This window comes from Piliocolobus tephrosceles, chromosome 6, assembly GCF_002776525.5.
Source record: "Piliocolobus tephrosceles isolate RC106 chromosome 6, ASM277652v3, whole genome shotgun sequence".
Taxonomy (NCBI): Eukaryota; Metazoa; Chordata; class Mammalia; order Primates; family Cercopithecidae; genus Piliocolobus; species Piliocolobus tephrosceles.
The window spans coordinates 148,641,943-148,659,961 of record NC_045439.1 but is presented as its reverse complement, the minus strand read 5'-3'; the positions used below and the strand labels follow the sequence as shown (position 1 = coordinate 148,659,961).

General features: G+C 44.9%; 2 protein-coding genes across 2 annotated transcripts in view; one reads left to right on the top strand and one right to left on the bottom strand.

Annotated features, from left to right (window-relative positions):
- Positions 1–474: 474 nt before the first annotated feature.
- On the top strand, positions 475–17,554 carry THBS1 (thrombospondin 1). The gene is made up of 22 exons (XM_023189355.2): positions 475–618; positions 1,218–1,313; positions 1,590–2,149; positions 3,007–3,082; positions 3,382–3,581; positions 3,694–3,816; positions 4,881–4,974; positions 6,743–6,916; positions 7,428–7,604; positions 7,912–8,085; positions 8,346–8,473; positions 8,589–8,741; positions 9,191–9,409; positions 9,897–10,004; positions 10,575–10,734; positions 10,889–11,007; positions 12,655–12,889; positions 13,087–13,314; positions 13,481–13,752; positions 14,178–14,275; positions 14,379–14,518; positions 15,447–17,554. Exons 2-22 carry the CDS (start codon positions 1,247–1,249, stop codon positions 15,452–15,454), a joined length of 3,513 nt encoding a protein of 1,170 aa, XP_023045123.1. The 5' UTR covers positions 475–618; positions 1,218–1,246; the 3' UTR covers positions 15,455–17,554.
- The window catches only part of FSIP1 (fibrous sheath interacting protein 1), a 199,161-nt gene continuing 194,771 nt past the window's right edge, over positions 13,630–18,019 (bottom strand). The window contains exon 13 of the mRNA XM_023189357.2: positions 13,630–14,312. The gene's annotated coding sequence lies outside the window, so the exon portion shown is untranslated. The remainder of the gene's footprint in view (positions 14,313–18,019) is intronic.

Sequence of the window (18,019 nt, the reverse complement as noted above, 5' to 3'; positions counted from 1 at the left end):
TTGGGGTCCCCTGCGCCCCGTCGGCCCATTTTTCTTTTTACAAATCGGGCGCAGTCTCTACTATTCACCTTTCAGCCATCACCCAGGCATTCCGGGAGACCGGCTCGCCCGAAAGCCCCTGCCCCACCCCGCGGGCCCTCCTGGGTGGTCGCCCCAGCCCCGTCCTTGCTCGGGATGCTCGCTGATCACCCCGAGCCCGCGTGGCGCAAGAGCGCGAGCGCCTAGCCCGTGCGCGCCAAGGCTGCGTGGGCGGGCACCGACTTTTCTGAGAAGTTCCAGTGCTCCCAAGCCCCGACCCCCGCCCCCTTCACTTTCTAGCTGGAAAGTTGCGCGCCAGGCAGCGGGGGGCGGAGAGAGGAGCCCAGACTGGCCCCCCTCCCGCTTCCTGCCCGGCCGCCGCCCATTGGCCGGAGGAATCCCCAGGAATGCGAGCGCCCCTTTAAAAGCGCGCTGCTCCTCCGCCTTGCCAGCCACTGCGCCCGAGCTGGCCTGCGAGTTCAGGGCTCCTGCCTCTCTCCCGGCGCAACCTCCACTTCGGACGCACAGGCGGTCCCCGCGCCCCTCCAGCCTTCGCCGTCCTCTCCACCGCTCCCGGCCGCCGCGCTCCGGTCCACACAGGTAAGTCGCCCCCGGCGGCCGCCGAGGACCAAAGCTGCCGGGGACATCCACCTGGAGCGCTGAGGCTTCGGTCCCTCTGGTGGACCCCGGAACCCACACTCTCCCCGCTCTCCTGCCCCAGCCCGCCCCTCTCGGCCGCTGGAGGACTCTTCGGGACAAGGCTGCAGAGCCATCCCCTCCAGCCTTGGGGTTCACAAACCAGCTCATCAGGACACCCCAAGATTTCTTTACTCTCTGAAGTCCTCCTTAAGCCTTTGTATCAGCACTCCAGGGAAGAGTCTGTACTTCCCCTGCCCTCCCTGCAACTCCAGACTACATTCCTGATCTTGTTCACCTTCGACTTCCCAAAAGCCCCCAAATTGTTGGTCTTGCGCCCCCCACACTTTAAAACCAGCATCTCTTTCCTCCACGTCCGTCTGTCTGTCTCTCCCTCTCTCTCTCTCATGCTCTCTGGAAAGTAATCCTGTTGTCCTTCATTTCAGCAAACGCGGGATCAAAGAGGGATGGTCCCGGCCCTGTCCCCATGCCCAGCCCGGTTTCTGCCCACCCTCCCTGCCTAACTGATCTCTGACCTTGGGCTCTTGTGCTTCCTGCTATAGGATCCCTGCTGGGCACCAACAGCTCCACCATGGGGCTGGCCTGGGGACTAGGCGTCCTGTTCCTGTTGCATGTGTGTGGCACCAACCGCATTCCAGGTGAGTTTGTGTGGCACCTTTAGGGGAAGGAGGGACGAAGAAGAGGGGCTGGCTACCCCGGGTGTGCCCCTTCACATGCTGTCCTCTCCCAGCTCCTTTGCTCTTGAGCCTGACTGGACATCAGGACGCAGCTTCACTCTGATCCTGGTGTTTATTCAGCTCTTTCAGTGGCTGCCAGTTTTCACCCCAGCCCTTTGTCTCCACCCCTAAGGACTCAGCCCCCTACCGCTGGTCCCAGCCTCCAAAGCTCACTATGTGTTCTTTCCTGCCTAACAGAGTCTGGGGGAGACAACAGCGTGTTTGACATCTTTGAACTCACCGGGGCTGCCCGCAAGGGGTCTGGGCGCCGACTGGTGAAGGGTCCTGACCCTTCCAGCCCAGCTTTCCGCATCGAGGATGCCAACCTGATCCCCCCTGTGCCTGATGACAAGTTCCAAGACCTGGTGGATGCTGTGCGGGCAGAGAAGGGTTTCCTCCTTCTGGCCTCCCTGAGGCAGATGAAGAAGACCCGGGGCACGCTGCTGGCCCTGGAGCGGAAAGACCACTCCGGCCAGGTCTTCAGCGTGGTGTCCAACGGCAAGGCGGGCACCCTGGACCTCAGCCTGACCGTCCAAGGAAAGCAGCACGTGGTGTCTGTGGAAGAAGCTCTCCTGGCAACCGGCCAGTGGAAGAGCATCACCCTGTTTGTGCAGGAAGACAGGGCCCAGCTGTACATCGACTGTGAAAAGATGGAGAATGCCGAGTTGGACGTCCCCATCCAAAGCGTCTTCACCAGAGACCTGGCCAGCATCGCCAGACTCCGCATCGCAAAGGGGGGCGTCAATGACAATTTCCAGGTGAGGCTTCTTCTCTGAGCCCTGCTCCGTGGGATCATCTGCTAGACAGGTGACCTGCCAGGAGGGCTACAGGAAAACCTGTCTCTAAAGCAGCAGTTCTCAGATTTTAGGCAGCATGAGCATCACCTGGAGGGCTTGTGAAAGCTCACGCTGCTGCACCCCAGCCCCAGAGTTTGGGATTCTGTAAAACTGCAACTCTAATAAGTACCAGGTGATGCTGATGCTGGTCGTCTGGAAAGCACACTCTGAAAACTACTCAAGGAAACAAGAAATGGTTTTCCTTTAGCAATCAGCCTGTTCAAGCCTTAGATACTCCCTAGGCTCTTAAGAAAATAGCTTATTTCAAATGCATTCCCCCAATTTTAATCTTGTTTGAAATGGATACTTTCTATGGGCAGAATCAGTACCACTTTGCTATTGCATTCCTCATGGGGATGCAGCTGGTCTCACATAAAAGGTTAAAATAGCAGTTAGTTGTTGCTGTTACAGCTTCATCTGTGCCTGAACTTCTAGATCTTTGCAACGGTGGCTTTGAACTCCCACATTTAACTCTTTGACACTGGAAAGTGTCATTATATCCTCTGGGCTTAGGATCAGATTCCATTTCCTGTGTACCCAAGTAGGCTGATAACTGAATTCTTTGTAAAATACTCAAGACTTGGCAGAAGTCACAATTAAGATTTTGAAGTTGTTTGGCAATTTATGTTGCTGTGTTATTTTGACATAGTGATCTTAAGACAGCTCTTTGAAGCTTTTAGAACATCTTTTGTGTGCTTTTCCTAGCATAGAGACAGTCCCCCAACCCCATCCCCACCCCCCTCAGGATTCTACAGGTAATGTGTATCCTCTGTCCACAGGGGGTGCTGCAGAATGTGAGGTTTGTCTTTGGAACCACACCAGAAGACATCCTCAGGAACAAAGGCTGCTCCAGCTGTGAGTACCCCTCTATTTTTAGGGCACATAGGGAAATTGGGGGGAAATTCCACCAAAAACAGGCTGAGGAATTCAGCAATAGTGGTTGTACATAAATTACCCCCAGTAAAATCATTAAGAGGCATACAAAAGTGACCTCAAGGGGTATCATACACACACACGTATACACACATGTGCGCTTACACGCCACCCCTCTATGTGCATCCTTCACACCAAATGAAATGTCTTCTACCACTAAGAACTCAAGAGGCTGGTTGGTAAGAGTCTCTCTTTGAAGTTTTCATTTTGTTTCTTGCCAGCTACCAGTGTCCTCCTCACCCTTGACAACAACGTGGTGAATGGTTCCAGCCCTGCCATCCGCACTAACTACATTGGCCACAAGACAAAGGACCTGCAAGCCATCTGCGGCATCTCCTGTGATGAGCTGTCCAGCATGGTCCTGGAACTCAGGGGCCTGCGCACCATTGTGACCACGCTGCAGGACAGCATCCGCAAAGTGGTCAGTGACCTCTGCACCCAGCCCATTAGCATGAACCCTGGCAGGTTTACAACAGATGGTCCCCAATGACTGAAAATGGGGGTGGACACTAATGGTATTCTCTCCCATTTAGACTGAAGAGAACAAAGAGTTGGCCAATGAGCTGAGGCGGCCTCCCCTGTGCTATCACAACGGAGTTCAGTATAGAAATAACGAGGAATGGACTGTTGATAGCTGCACCGAGTGCCGCTGTCAGGTAAGCAGTCTTCACCAACCAGAATAAGAATCAACAGCTTTTGTTTGAACCTCCATCTTTGGGGAAATACCCAAATCGCCACAGAGATTCTTTTTATGTTCCATGGCCTGATACCAAAGTGTTTTTTTTACTTTTTCTTTAAGATGCAATTATGGCATCTATAAATTCTTCTTTAAACTCTCAGATGGTTTATCAAAGTATTAATTATACCCCAGGCTAAGTATCTAAGAGAATGAATCTACTAAGACATCTGAATGATTTACCTACCTTAGTTCAAAGACTAAGTGTTGAATGTCAGGTAAATAAAACCTGCTTGGAACATTCATTTTTTTTTTCCCCAACCCCGACGTATATTCAGTTTTGGCATAAGTTCTCTTGGTAGACTAGCAGTTGTTTTTCAAATCACTTAGCCTGACACTGTTAGGATGTTACTGTCTACTTGGCTCAGATGGCACTGCCAGCTGTGTGTGATTCACTCTAGCATTCCCCCATGCCAGCGGCCAGTGAGTTTGGAGGTTCACCTGGCTTATCTATTAATAGCAAAGTATTTGAATTTGCTTAAATACAAATCACAGATGACTGGCTTTGGGAACCAACTTCATTAAATTCCCGTTCTTTTCCAGTATAGAGACAGATCACGGATCTATAGATGAGAAAAAAAAAAAATGCTTGTAGATCTTCCTTCCTCCCCCCAAACACAAAATATAAAAATGTAAAAGTCCTGGCTGAATTTCCTGAGTTTGATTTCAGACATAGATTTGGCCCATGATGTCGGTTGGTTCCTCTGCTATACATTCTTCGTACTGTAACTTCCACCCTTGACTAAGTAGCAATTAAAAAGAACTTTCCAAGCAATGGAGTGACACGTCAGCTAGCACTAGAACTGTCTCTACGATAGTGGTGGTTGCAAATATGACAGAGACAGATCTTCTATGAAAATCGTTCCACTAGAGCATTGACAGCCCTGACCATGTTTTGGCTTGTAAAGGAAATGTTACAGGATGTAGACTTCTGAACGCAACATGCTCAGCAGCCTGTTCCCCTCACACTCTCTTGCCCTGCAGAACTCAGTTACCATCTGCAAAAAGGTGTCCTGTCCCATCATGCCCTGCTCCAATGCCACAGTTCCTGATGGAGAATGCTGCCCTCGCTGTTGGCGTAAGTTCCTCAAATGGCATAACTATTCTTCAGTGACTAGATCAGTTCTACATAAATCCTAGAGAGCCGAGCACAACACTGGAGCCCCACCCCCATCTCCGTCATGCTTTCATTCAGTTTCTGGCTGCAGCAGCTGGTTAACTGACAGCTTATCTGCTGTACACAGCCAAAAACTGCATTATCAGTACATCATAATTACCCCATCTGGATTGCAGTAATGGCAGTGAAGATCTTGGTATAGCTCATTAATTCTGATTTTTTTGCTTTGAGGAAAAGAGATGAAGACGTGGCAGCAACTGCTCTAAGTTGACTGCTTTTAGAATTTGACCTTAGTGGCACAGAGTTAAGAAAAATCTGCTCACCAGATACTGACAGGCTTATTGTGTGAGCTGGCCTGATGAGGCCTGGAAGTTTTGCCCCTTTTATCTGTAGGGATAAGAGGGCCTAAGAGAATAACAGCAATTTGAGCTCCAGGGCACCAAAAGAAATAAGGCATGATATTGTTCCATGGCACCTTATCCCTGGCTTTTGTTACCAGTAAAATTAATGACTTTGCTGAGATCATATTTAACGTAGCAGGTACAAATTATAAAAGTGATTCATCACAACTGAGATAAGAAAACAGAAAAACAGCACGTGCCCTTCACACACACACACACAGACACACACACATATACCCTTGTCACAGCTCAGAATAACCAGTTCCATCCAGGGATCATATTCGCGATACTGGCACCGTAATGATCGTTTTTACATCTATTTTCTGTTCCGCATTCACTTGAGATGTGCGTTAAAAGGAACAAAGCTAGCTGGAGGCAGCAAAGTTCTGAACTTGAATCAGGGATTGCTAAGAAAACTTACAACGAATGTCCAAAGAAAGTAAGTTCTTTGTCTTCCGTCAGATACAGCTAGATGTGATTGTAGCCGTGGTGCCTGGGCAGATGGTAAACAAACATGCTGTCCTCTTATGACAATATGTGCAGAGAAGGCCCCAAATGCTGGGGTGAGAGGAACAACAAACTGACTAACTCATGGCCGAGCTGGAGCCAGAGCCAACAGCAGCTCGGCTGCCTTCAAACTCATCTGTCAAACACATGGTGTATGGCTCCCCTGACGGAAACGACTCCTGTAAGCTTCCTCAGACTCACGCATTCCTGGATCTGAGACTGGAAATGCCTACCTAGATATCTTAAGTCAGTAGAGGAAAACTCATTGGCGTTGCTGAGAGGAGAAAGGAAAAGCAATGAATAGGAGAGCATACACTATGGGAAGGCTCAGCTGTACTGAGCCAGGCAAAGCGTCCGATTACCCCACTGCTGTACACATCATGACCTGGGGTAAATCCCTGGGCCGCAGGCCTAAGAAGTATGTTGCTTTTCATCCTGTATAACGGCAACTTTGTGCCAGCTCCTATTATGTTCTAGAGAGCTCACGTACAGCACGGTGACCGTAGTTAATAATACTGGATTGTATGCTTAAAATTTGCTAAGAGAGTAGATCTTAAGTCATCAAAAAAAAAGTAACTGTAAGATGATGGAGGTGTGTTAACTAGCTTGACAGTGGTAATCACAATATATGTGTGTATCAAAACAACGTATTATACACCTTAAATGTCTATCGTCTTTGTCATTTACACCTCGGTAAAGCCAAAAAGAAAGAAATGTATTGCTTTTCACCCTCTGGCAAGTGGAGGGCCCTGAACAGAGCCCTCTGAAGAACAGCTTGTCCTAACCATCATGTACCTGATGAACCTCTGTTTCCCCTGCAGCCAGCGACTCTGCGGACGATGGCTGGTCTCCATGGTCTGAGTGGACCTCCTGTTCTACGAGCTGTGGCAACGGAATTCAGCAGCGCGGCCGCTCCTGTGATAGCCTCAACAACCGATGTGAGGGCTCCTCGGTCCAGACACGCACCTGCCACATTCAGGAGTGCGACAAGAGATGTGAGCATCTTGGCCTCTTAGGGACGTGGAGAACTGACCTGTCCTTGTTGTCGTCACCGAGGGCAGTTCCACAGCATACACATTAAGAACATGGGTTCTAGGATTTCTGGATCCCGATCCCACTGTGCACCCTTGAGCACAGCTTACCCTCTCTGAGGCTGTTTTCTCATTCGCAACTTGGAGATAATGATAGTTCTTGATGAGTTTATCTTGAGCATTTTCTTTAGCTACTGCATGTAAAGCAGTTAACATTGAGTTTCGTTAGTGGTAAGCACCCTGTAAATGTTAGGATATTAACAGCAACCCATAAAAACAGCTAACTTATCCGTTCTCTGGTAGAAAACGTTCCATGTTGACATTTGGGCCTGTGGCCAGGAGCCAATTTCTACCGTACACTGGGTTTAGTTGCCATTGACCATTTCCTGGAAATAACGTGTGTGCTCCTGATGAGGGATTCTATTTGGTTATCTCTAAGCCAAAACCATTTGTGACCATCAACTTTGTACTTTAGTTAAACAGGATGGTGGCTGGAGCCACTGGTCCCCGTGGTCATCTTGTTCTGTGACTTGTGGTGACGGTGTGATCACAAGGATCCGGCTCTGCAACTCTCCCAGCCCCCAGATGAACGGGAAACCCTGTGAAGGCGAAGCACGGGAGACCAAAGCCTGCAAGAAAGACGCTTGCCCCAGTAAGTGTGAGCTCAGCTGCAAGGCTGAGCACGGGCAGCAGCTCCGCCCAGCTGGTTGCCTGGTATCTGCAGCCTGCAGTTCAGTGGGTCATAGAGCAGGAAGGTTACCTACCAGAGAAACAAACAGAAGCAAAGTCCTGCATGCTCAGCAACTTCTTTTAATGAAAAACAAACTCACCCTCTTCCCCAGCATTCTTTCCATGTGTCAGAGGAGCAGAGGTTTCTTGAACGGGCTTAGGAGAGTCTATGACAAGGGAGGGATTTGAAAGTTGATCTTAATTGTTGCCTGTGGTTCATTTTCTTACAGTCAATGGAGGCTGGGGTCCTTGGTCACCATGGGACATCTGTTCTGTCACCTGTGGAGGAGGGGTACAGAAACGTAGCCGGCTCTGCAACAACCCCACACCCCAGTTTGGAGGCAAGGACTGCATTGGTGATGTGACAGAAAACCAGATCTGCAACAAGCAGGACTGTCCAATTGGTGAGCCACGCAGCCCAGGATGAAATGACCTAGGAGCTTTGCTATTTTACTGAATGCTGCAGTCAGCATTCGAGGAAATTCCAGCTTGGTTAGTCCTGAGTGATCTGATTGTGCTAAGATGCAGGTGGACAACATAAATCCCAACAAGTTATCAGTTCCCCATACCCTATAATATCTTACACTGTGTTAAGTGCTCAGCATGGCAGTATGGCAGCTTAGACTAACCATTTACTGTGCCTGTCTCTCTCTCCTTGTCTTAGATGGATGCCTGTCCAATCCCTGCTTTGCTGGTGTGAAGTGTACTAGCTACCCTGATGGCAGCTGGAAATGTGGTGCTTGTCCCCCTGGTTACAGTGGAAATGGCATCCAGTGCACAGATGTTGATGAGGTGAGGAACTGATGCGGCTCCGAGTTTCTGGATCTAGAAAAGCAGCTAACCCGTGCAGTCGCTTCCTTATGGCAGTGACTTCTGAATACGAAGCACGCTCTTATTTCCTCCATAGTGCAAAGAAGTGCCTGATGCCTGCTTCAACCACAACGGAGAGCACAGGTGTAAGAATACGGACCCCGGCTACAACTGCCTGCCCTGCCCCCCGCGCTTCACCGGCTCACAGCCCTTTGGCCAGGGCGTTGAATATGCCACAGCCAACAAACAGGTACAGTCAACTAGATGAGTAAACCAGAGGAGAGGACAGCTGTCCTTGACCAAAACAACTAGGAGAGGGAGGAATGTAATTTCATACCATTCACGAAAAAAAAAAAAAGGGGCGAGGAGATGAATGTATGGTCTAGTTTTAGAAATGTGACTAGAAAACCCATGGTAAATCCTGCAGGGGAAAAATAGTCTACCATATTTAAAAATGCTGCTCTGGAATAAGTTGTGAGCAGATGGACATGTAAACGCCTAGGTGCTGAGCAAATTCAAGAAAAAGAAACATAAAGCAAAGTTTGCCTACAGCCTCAGGGAGAATGGCGAGGAACAGAGGTAACCCATACTCTTCCAAATGGAGCCTCTGTCTACTCAGAGATGACAGGGATCTGTTGTTTCCATGAAATCTGGGGATTCTCGAAAGCTCTGGGTAACAGCAGGATGGTGTGCCCTCAGGTGTGCAAGCCCCGTAACCCCTGCACGGATGGAACCCACGACTGCAACAAGAACGCCAAGTGCAACTACCTGGGCCACTACAGCGACCCCATGTACCGCTGCGAGTGCAAGCCCGGCTACGCTGGCAATGGCATCATCTGCGGGGAGGACACAGACCTGGATGGCTGGCCCAATGAGAACCTGGTGTGCGTGGCCAATGCGACTTACCACTGCAAAAAGGTAGAGCCAGGTCCCTTGGGTGCCTCCAGAAAGAGGGCCCATCACCTTATCAAAACACAGGCTAAGGAATTTTAAATACTTAAAGTCTGGACATGAAACTACAAGATGAAATCTCCCAAAGGTAGAGGGGCACTAATTCCCATTAAAATCAATATCACTTGGTGCCAAAAACACGAACAGGCTCTTTTGGGCAACTGTGTTCCACAGTCAACTCTTCTGTCCAAAATAAAGTTCAGTACTCTATCCAAACACCAGCAAAACATGACTTGTGTTCACAACATCTATAAAGCCTAGAGCATTTACACAAATTCTGTAGGTATATCCCCCAAGAAAAGTGTTACTTTCTTGTCTTCCCATAAAAAAACATATGCTGTTACTGAGCCAAATTCTGTTCTGTTTCTATTTGGAATTCCAGGTACACTCCTCATGCATGAGCTGAGCATGAGGAAGGCAACTGAAGCAGTGATATATGTCTTCTTTTTCCTAGGATAATTGCCCCAACCTCCCCAACTCAGGCCAGGAAGACTATGACAAGGATGGAATTGGTGATGCCTGTGATGATGACGATGACAATGATAAAATTCCAGATGACAGGGTAAAAACAGTTTTCCATCCCGTTTTCATCTTTTTAATTCAGCAACAGCCTGAAACACTTCAGGATTCAAGGAAATTACATGGCTATAGCAAAAAATATACCAAATCAATACACAGGATAATTAGAAATTATTCATTGTGTTCCAGTAGTTTAAGGATGTAGATGTTGCCAAGAAAATTTTTAAATGAGGGTTTTGTTTTTCATCAGAACTGTTTTTCTCTGCACTTGAGAAATTATAATGCATAAACAAATGTCACTTTGTTCCCTAGATTCATTTCAAATGTCACATCGAAATGACAGTAAAATTGACTTTGGGCACACTACGAACTGAGATGATGGGATTATATTCTATCTCTCACTAACTTCTAACCCATGGGGACCCATTTTTTAACTATGTTCTTTTAACTTTTGTAGTGATCATTTTACACTGAGTACTCAATTAGCCTATCCACAAAGTAGAAAGTAATCATTGCCGATTTTCGCAGCTTTAGATATATTATACACATGGTTTGAGGCTTGAGCTGTTTTCAGGGACAACACTGTTAAGTGCTCCATTTCTTCTCTTTGCAGGACAACTGTCCATTCCATTACAACCCAGCTCAGTATGACTATGACAGAGATGACGTGGGAGACCGCTGTGACAACTGTCCCTACAACCACAACCCAGATCAGGCAGACACAGACAGCAACGGGGAAGGAGACGCCTGTGCTGCAGACATTGACGGGGACGGTAAGGTGCTGCCTGATCAGCGGGCCCGCGGGAGCCAGGGACATGCACCGTTTTCCAAACTTACTTCTGTCTGGTCCTGGCCATTAGTATGCACTTTGGTGGACACATCCAAGGCTGGAGAACCCAGCTCTTATTTGTCCCTTGTTCTCTTCAGGTATCCTCAATGAACGGGACAACTGCCAGTACGTCTACAATGTGGACCAGAGAGACACTGATATGGATGGGGTTGGAGATCAGTGTGACAACTGCCCCCTGGAACACAATCCAGATCAGGTAGGTGGACTCCTTTCAGAGTCTTTCAGTAAACTGTTGGAATAGTCCTTTCATGGCCTTTGAAAAATGAGCTTAACGAAGTTCAAACATTGTCATTACCGTGGCTCCCGGGGTTCTCGTAGCCAACTGGGATATGTTCATGTAAATAATTTGCCTGATGTGAGCTCCTTGCACAGAGGCTCACAGATCTTTAGCATGAAGATCTCATAACTTCAGCCTTACCTTCTGTAAGAAGGGCTATTGGACTTGCTCAGCATGGTCTACCATTGTTAAGATAAATTATACAAAGCAGAGATTTGTGACTGACAACTGTACAATAATATTAATCATATATAATACTAAGAGATGGAAAAATAAATGTGCACAAGCAAAATAACCATTTTCATGGCTAATGATGTAATCTAGCTCTAAGAAAATCATCAAACTAAGGATATGTCCAAAACTTGGAGAAACCCCATTTCTTTGTCATTCTTCAAAAGTTTCTGGCATTATGAACATTCTTTACCTATGCTAAGGAGTGCTACACATCAACATTACACAGAACAGGCTCTCTGTCTGAAAGTCTTTCTTTCTTGTGTAACTGCCCATCATTTTCTAAGGATAAAATTTAAGGCTTTTTTCCCCCTAAAATGAATTGTTCTGGAAGCTTAGAAACCAGCTTTTTTTAATGGTAAATTTTTATAAGATTAAAGAAATGAGGAAATCCAGCTCCTCCCTCCTAAGATTTGTTCCTGTGAAGTCTTGTCAAGCATAAAACAATAGGATGAATGGCTCTGGGGCCATCAAAAGCTTGAATGATCTGGGTTAGCTTTGCCGATCAGATGGCATTGATAATCATTTATTTTGAGTTTGAAACTTACCATAAATTAAATTTCAATATCATGTAACCTCACTGGATGAGTTTTTGATTCCTCAGATAAAAATAAATTTTACAACAAAATTCAAGCATGATGTAAAAATCTTATAAGCAAAGTCCATAAATACTGGCAAGAAGAATTCCAGTGTGTATTTAAACAGTCCCTAAGCATCCCATGCATATTGAATAAAGTACTGTGAGAAAAACTGTTTTGGAAAAATTTAGAGTTTGACTTTACCTGAGCCTACAGGTGACAATCCTTATAGATACTAGGTGTATAAAATCAAATGCCTAAAAGAAAAAGCCAAAGTAATTTATCCCTGTCATTAACCCTACCCAGACAGTATACAACGCAGAGACCATCTTTTGCCATCTTTTCAGGACTTAGAGAAATTGACATGTCAACAGTTTTACAACTGAAACCTTCTAAGGAAATTCTCTGTTAAAGTATCCAGAGAATTTCATTTAACATTAAACATTTAACAGTTAACATTTCATTTCATCTTTAAAAATTAAATAACTCTATTTGATTTTATTTAGAAAGTTTTATATTTAAAACATTTTTAAATTATCCCTTCTCAGATTTTTGTATGAAAACAAGAACAAAGGGAAAAAACGTTTAAAATGTAATTGCTACTATTGCTATCTTTCTGCAGGAGTATATAAATAGACATGAAACCCCACTGGCTATATCAAACAATGAAGAATTTTCCCTGTGGTGGGGGCATAAGTTATCTTTAACATGAATGGTTTATAATGCAATTTACCCTCCATTTACATCCCTCTTTCAGCTGGACTCTGACTCAGACCGCATTGGAGATACCTGTGACAACAATCAGGACATTGATGAAGATGGCCACCAGAACAATCTGGACAATTGTCCCTATGTGCCCAATGCCAACCAGGCTGACCATGACAAAGATGGCAAGGGAGACGCCTGTGACCACGATGATGACAATGATGGCATTCCTGATGACAGGGACAACTGCAGACTCGTGCCCAATCCCGACCAGAAGGACTCTGACGGTGAGTCAGGGGAGCCACTTTCTGAGAGAGGGACTGCTGGCATGGCTGTGTAGATTGAGGAAATGAAAACAAGGCTCAAAGCATTTGAGAGGATGAAGGGACCAAATGCCAACTTAGACAAAATAGTGACATTTCTGACACCAGTAACAATAATAGCACTTCAGAATTTTGCTGAACTCTTGCTTTTTTGACCTCAGGTGATGGTCGAGGTGATGCTTGCAAAGATGATTTTGACCATGACAATGTGCCAGACATTGATGACATCTGTCCTGAGAATGTCGACATCAGTGAGACCGATTTCCGCCGATTCCAGATGATTCCTCTGGATCCCAAAGGGACATCCCAAAATGACCCTAACTGGGTTGTACGCCATCAGGGCAAAGAACTCGTCCAGACCGTCAACTGTGATCCTGGACTCGCTGTAGGTGAGTAGTGAGTTCTTAGATCAAGAGGCTGATGCATACATGGGGAAAAACAAATAGAAAACCTGGCAGTTGTACCTGTCCCTGCGGTGCTGAGGATGTCTGGGAACATGACGGAGAACCTTCTGAAGGCTGCAGGTTTTAACCTGGCTCTGGGCTCATCTTCCAGGTTATGACGAGTTTAATGCTGTGGACTTCAGTGGCACCTTCTTCATCAACACCGAAAGGGACGATGACTATGCTGGATTTGTCTTTGGCTACCAGTCCAGCAGCCGCTTCTATGTTGTGATGTGGAAGCAAGTCACCCAGTCCTACTGGGACACCAACCCCACGAGGGCTCAGGGGTACTCAGGCCTTTCTGTGAAAGTTGTGAACTCCACCACGGGGCCTGGCGAGCACCTGCGGAATGCCCTGTGGCACACAGGAAACACCCCTGGCCAGGTAAGAAGCAAAGCCCTACAGCAGACAGAGAGCTGATGGGGCCTGACTAGCGATGGGGACACTGTGCTTTGACCAAGACTCCGACCAGGGAGTCTTAGAAAGTTCCCAGCATCACCAGCTGCAGCACTGAGCTCTGCCTTGTGAAAACATAACAGTGTTGAAAAGGGAGCTTGACCAAGAATTGCCCCGCAGATCCTAAGGTGTCTTCAGCCTTTTCAAACAAAAAACTCCTTCCCTCCTCTCTGTCTGCTTTATGTGCGCACTCAGTGGCACACAACAAATATGAGGGCTTGGAACAATTCCCCATTGCAGCCCTCTAACTTAGATCAGCTCGGTACCTTTCAAGCGTTGTTTCTGATGGAACGAAACAGACATCTTTACCTGAAGATACTGTGTTTCAACCTTTCCTTTTCCTTTTCCTTCAGGTGCGCACCCTGTGGCATGACCCTCGTCACATAGGCTGGAAAGATTTCACCGCCTACAGATGGCGTCTCAGCCACAGGCCAAAGACGGGTTTCATTAGGTATGATCGTACTGATTCAATTTCACTTCAAGTCACACTAATGGACAAAAAGACAAAAGTATTAAATAGCATCGTCACTAAACGAGACTTTTTTTCCCTGCAGAGTGGTGATGTATGAAGGGAAGAAAATCATGGCTGACTCAGGACCCATCTATGATAAAACCTATGCTGGTGGTAGACTAGGGTTGTTTGTCTTCTCTCAAGAAATGGTGTTCTTCTCCGACCTGAAATACGAATGTAGAGGTAAGAGCAACATCACCATGAATGTACACTGGACACCTCTGTCGCAGACTAATGTCAAGGATGACAGTTAGGGGGAGTCCAATGTAAAGACTGTTTTGGAGACAGGGTTATTTGTATTTTGCTTGTGAGGACACAAGGACAAAAATGGAATAATGCCTAGGCACTGTGGCTTATGAGTTCCTGAGTCCTTAGTTACAGTATTAGTTTGCTTAGCAGTTTCTGCGCTGCTCATACACTGTGCAAAGGTAGGCTGCAGAAAAGCTCCTATACAATTTGGACTTCATTAATAATACTGTTCTTTACGATTATGTACTTATATATCTTACTGCTTGGTGTTTTATTCATGCCATCAGAGCACAAGTTAGAATTCCCAACTTTTCCCTGTATACAAAGAAGGGAGAGGAATGTTGCTTTCATATTGGCATGTTAAATTAATGTTTACTATTAAACTTAGCTTTTTTTTTCCTTCATTCTTTTTTACTCAGTGATTACTTAAGCTTGCTGAGTCCAACACTGGCTCTACCACAAAATAAGTACTTAATATATATCTACTGGGCCAAGGCCAGATACCGAAAAGATCAATCAGAGTAGAGAAAGATAGTTGATTTTACACCAAAAAAAATCTAAATTATTAATGTAATTTTTGAGTCTGAATTTTTAAAGTAAGACTCCCTAAACTTTTAACACTGAAAGCCTTGGAAAGCATAATATACGTTCTGGAAGGTTCATGCCATGTTGGTCTCCTAGCATCAATGTCAGCTCACAAAATTAAATGCTAATGTGCTTGAACAATCTTAAATTAGGCTTTTGTCATTAGAAAAGTAGAGCTATTCTTATGTGGTTTAACTTATTAGCTGATACTGAGATGTCTGTGCTTTTATGAATTAGTTTTCATTTGTATATTTATTTATATTTGTTTATTTAACAGATCCCTAATCATCAAATTGTTGACTGAAAGACTGATGATAAACCAATGCTGGTATTGCACCTTCTGGAACTATGGGCTTGAGAAAACCCCCAGGATCGCTTCTCCTTGCCTTCCTTTTTTTCTCTGCTTGCATCAGTGTGGACTCCTAGAACATGCAACCTGCCTCAAGAAAATGCAGTTTTCGAAAACAGACTCAGCATGCAGCCTCTAATGAATAAGACATCTTCCAAGCATATAAACAATTGCTTTGGTTTCCTTTTGAAAAAGCATCTACTTGCTTCAGTTGGGAAGGTGCCCATTCCACTCTGCCTTTGTCACAGAGCAGGGTGCTATTGTGAGGCCATCTCTGAGCAGTGGACTCAAAAGCATTTTCAGGCATGTCAGAGAAGGGAGGACTCACTAGACTTAGCAAACAAAACCACCCTGACATCCTCCTTCAGGAACACGGGGAGCAGAGGCCAAAGCACTAAGGGGAGGGCGCATACCTGAGACGATTGTATGGAGAAAATATGGAGGAACTGTTACATGTTCGGTACTAAGTCATTTTCAGGGGATTGAAAGACTATTGCTGGATTTCATGATGCTGACTGGTGTTAGCTGATTAACCCATGTAAATAGACACTTAAATAGAAACAGGAAAGGGAGAGAAAGACTGGCTTCTGGACTTCCTCCCTGATCCCCACCCCTTACTTGTCACCTGCAGTGGCCAGAATTAGGGAATCCGAATCAAACCAGTGTAAGGCAGTGCTGGCTGCCATTGCCTGGTCACATTGAAATTGGTGGTTTCATTCTGGATGTAGCTTATGCAGATGTAGCAGGAAAATAGGAAAACCTACCATCTCAGTGAGCACCAGCTGCCTCCCAAAGGAGGGGCAGCCATGCTTGTATTTTAATGGTTACAAAGGCACAAAATTATTGTCAACCTAACTAAAACATTCCTTTTCTCTTTTTTCCTGAATCATCATGGAGTTTTCTAATTCTCTCTTTTGGAGTGTAGATTTTTTTAAAATGCTTTACGATGTAAAATATTTATTTTTTACTTATTCTGGAAGATCTGGCTGAAGGATTATTCATGGAACAGGAAGAAGCGTAAAGACTATCCATGTCATCTTTGTTGAGAGTCTTCGTGACTGTAAGATTGTAAATACAGATTATTTATTAACTCTGTTCTGCCTGGAATTTAGGCTTCATATGGAAAGTGTTTGAGAGCAAGTAGTTGACATTTATCAGCAAATCTCCTGCAAGAACAGCACAAGGAAAATCAGCCTAATGAGCTGCTCTGCACCTTGTGCCCGGAGTGGATGTTATGGGATTCTTTTTTCTTTGTTTTATCTTTTCAAGTGGAATTAGTTGGTTATCCATTTGCAAATGTTTTAAATTGCAAAGAAAGCCATGAGGTCTTCAATACTGTTTTACCCCATCCCTTGTGCCTATTTCCAGGGAGAAGGAAAGCATATACACTTTTTTCTTTGATTTTTCCAAAAGAGAAAAAAATGACAAAGGTGAAACTTACATACAAATATTACCTCATTTGTTGTGTGACTGAGTAAAGAATTTTTGGATCAAGCAGAAAGAGTTTAAGTGTCTAACAAACTTAAAGCTACTGTAGTACCTAAAAAGTCAATGTTGTACATAGTATAAAAACTCTGCAGAGAAGTATTCCCAATAAGGAAATAGCATTGAAATGTTAAATACAATTTCTGAAAATTTTGTGTGTTTTTTTTCTATCATCTTGTACACCATTGCTTTATTTTTATAAATTATTTTCTCATTGCCATTGGAATAGATATCTCAGATTGTGTAGATATGCTATTTAAATAATTTATCAGGAAATACTGCCTGTAGAGTTAGTATTTCTATTTTTATATAATGTTTGCACACTGAATTGAAGAATTGTTGGTTTTTTTCTTTTTTTTGATTTTTTTTTTTTTTTTTTTTTTGCTTTTGACCTCCCCCTATTTTTACTATTTGCCAATACCTTTTTCTAGGAATGTGCTTTTTTTGTACACATTTTTATCCATTTTACATTCTAAAGCAGTGTAAGTTGTATATTACTGTTTCTTATGTACAAGGAACAACAATAAATCATATGGAAATTTATATTTATACTTACTGTATCCATGCTTATTTGTTCTCTACTGGCTTTATGTCATGAGGTATATGGGTAAATACCATTCATAAATCAATATAGCATACACAAAAAAATTACAATAAATCATAGCAACATTCACAGTTTGTATGTGATTTAGAAAGACTGAGTTGCTCAGGCCTAGGCTTAGAATTTGCTGGGTTTGTGGAATAAAAGAACAAAATGATACATTAGCCTGCCATATCAGAAACATATAAAAGAGGAATTATCCCTAAGTCAAGGGCCCCATAAGAATAAAATTTCATATTAATGTCATTAGATGTCACTGAATCCTTTTCAAAGTGCAGTATGAAAACAAAGGGAAAAACACTGAAGCACACGCAACTCTTGCAGTGACATTTTCTGACCCAGGAATGATGCACTGGGTGGGCAACACGATTGCATGTTGTCAAGACACTTCAGAAGTAAATGTGGACGAGGGAGA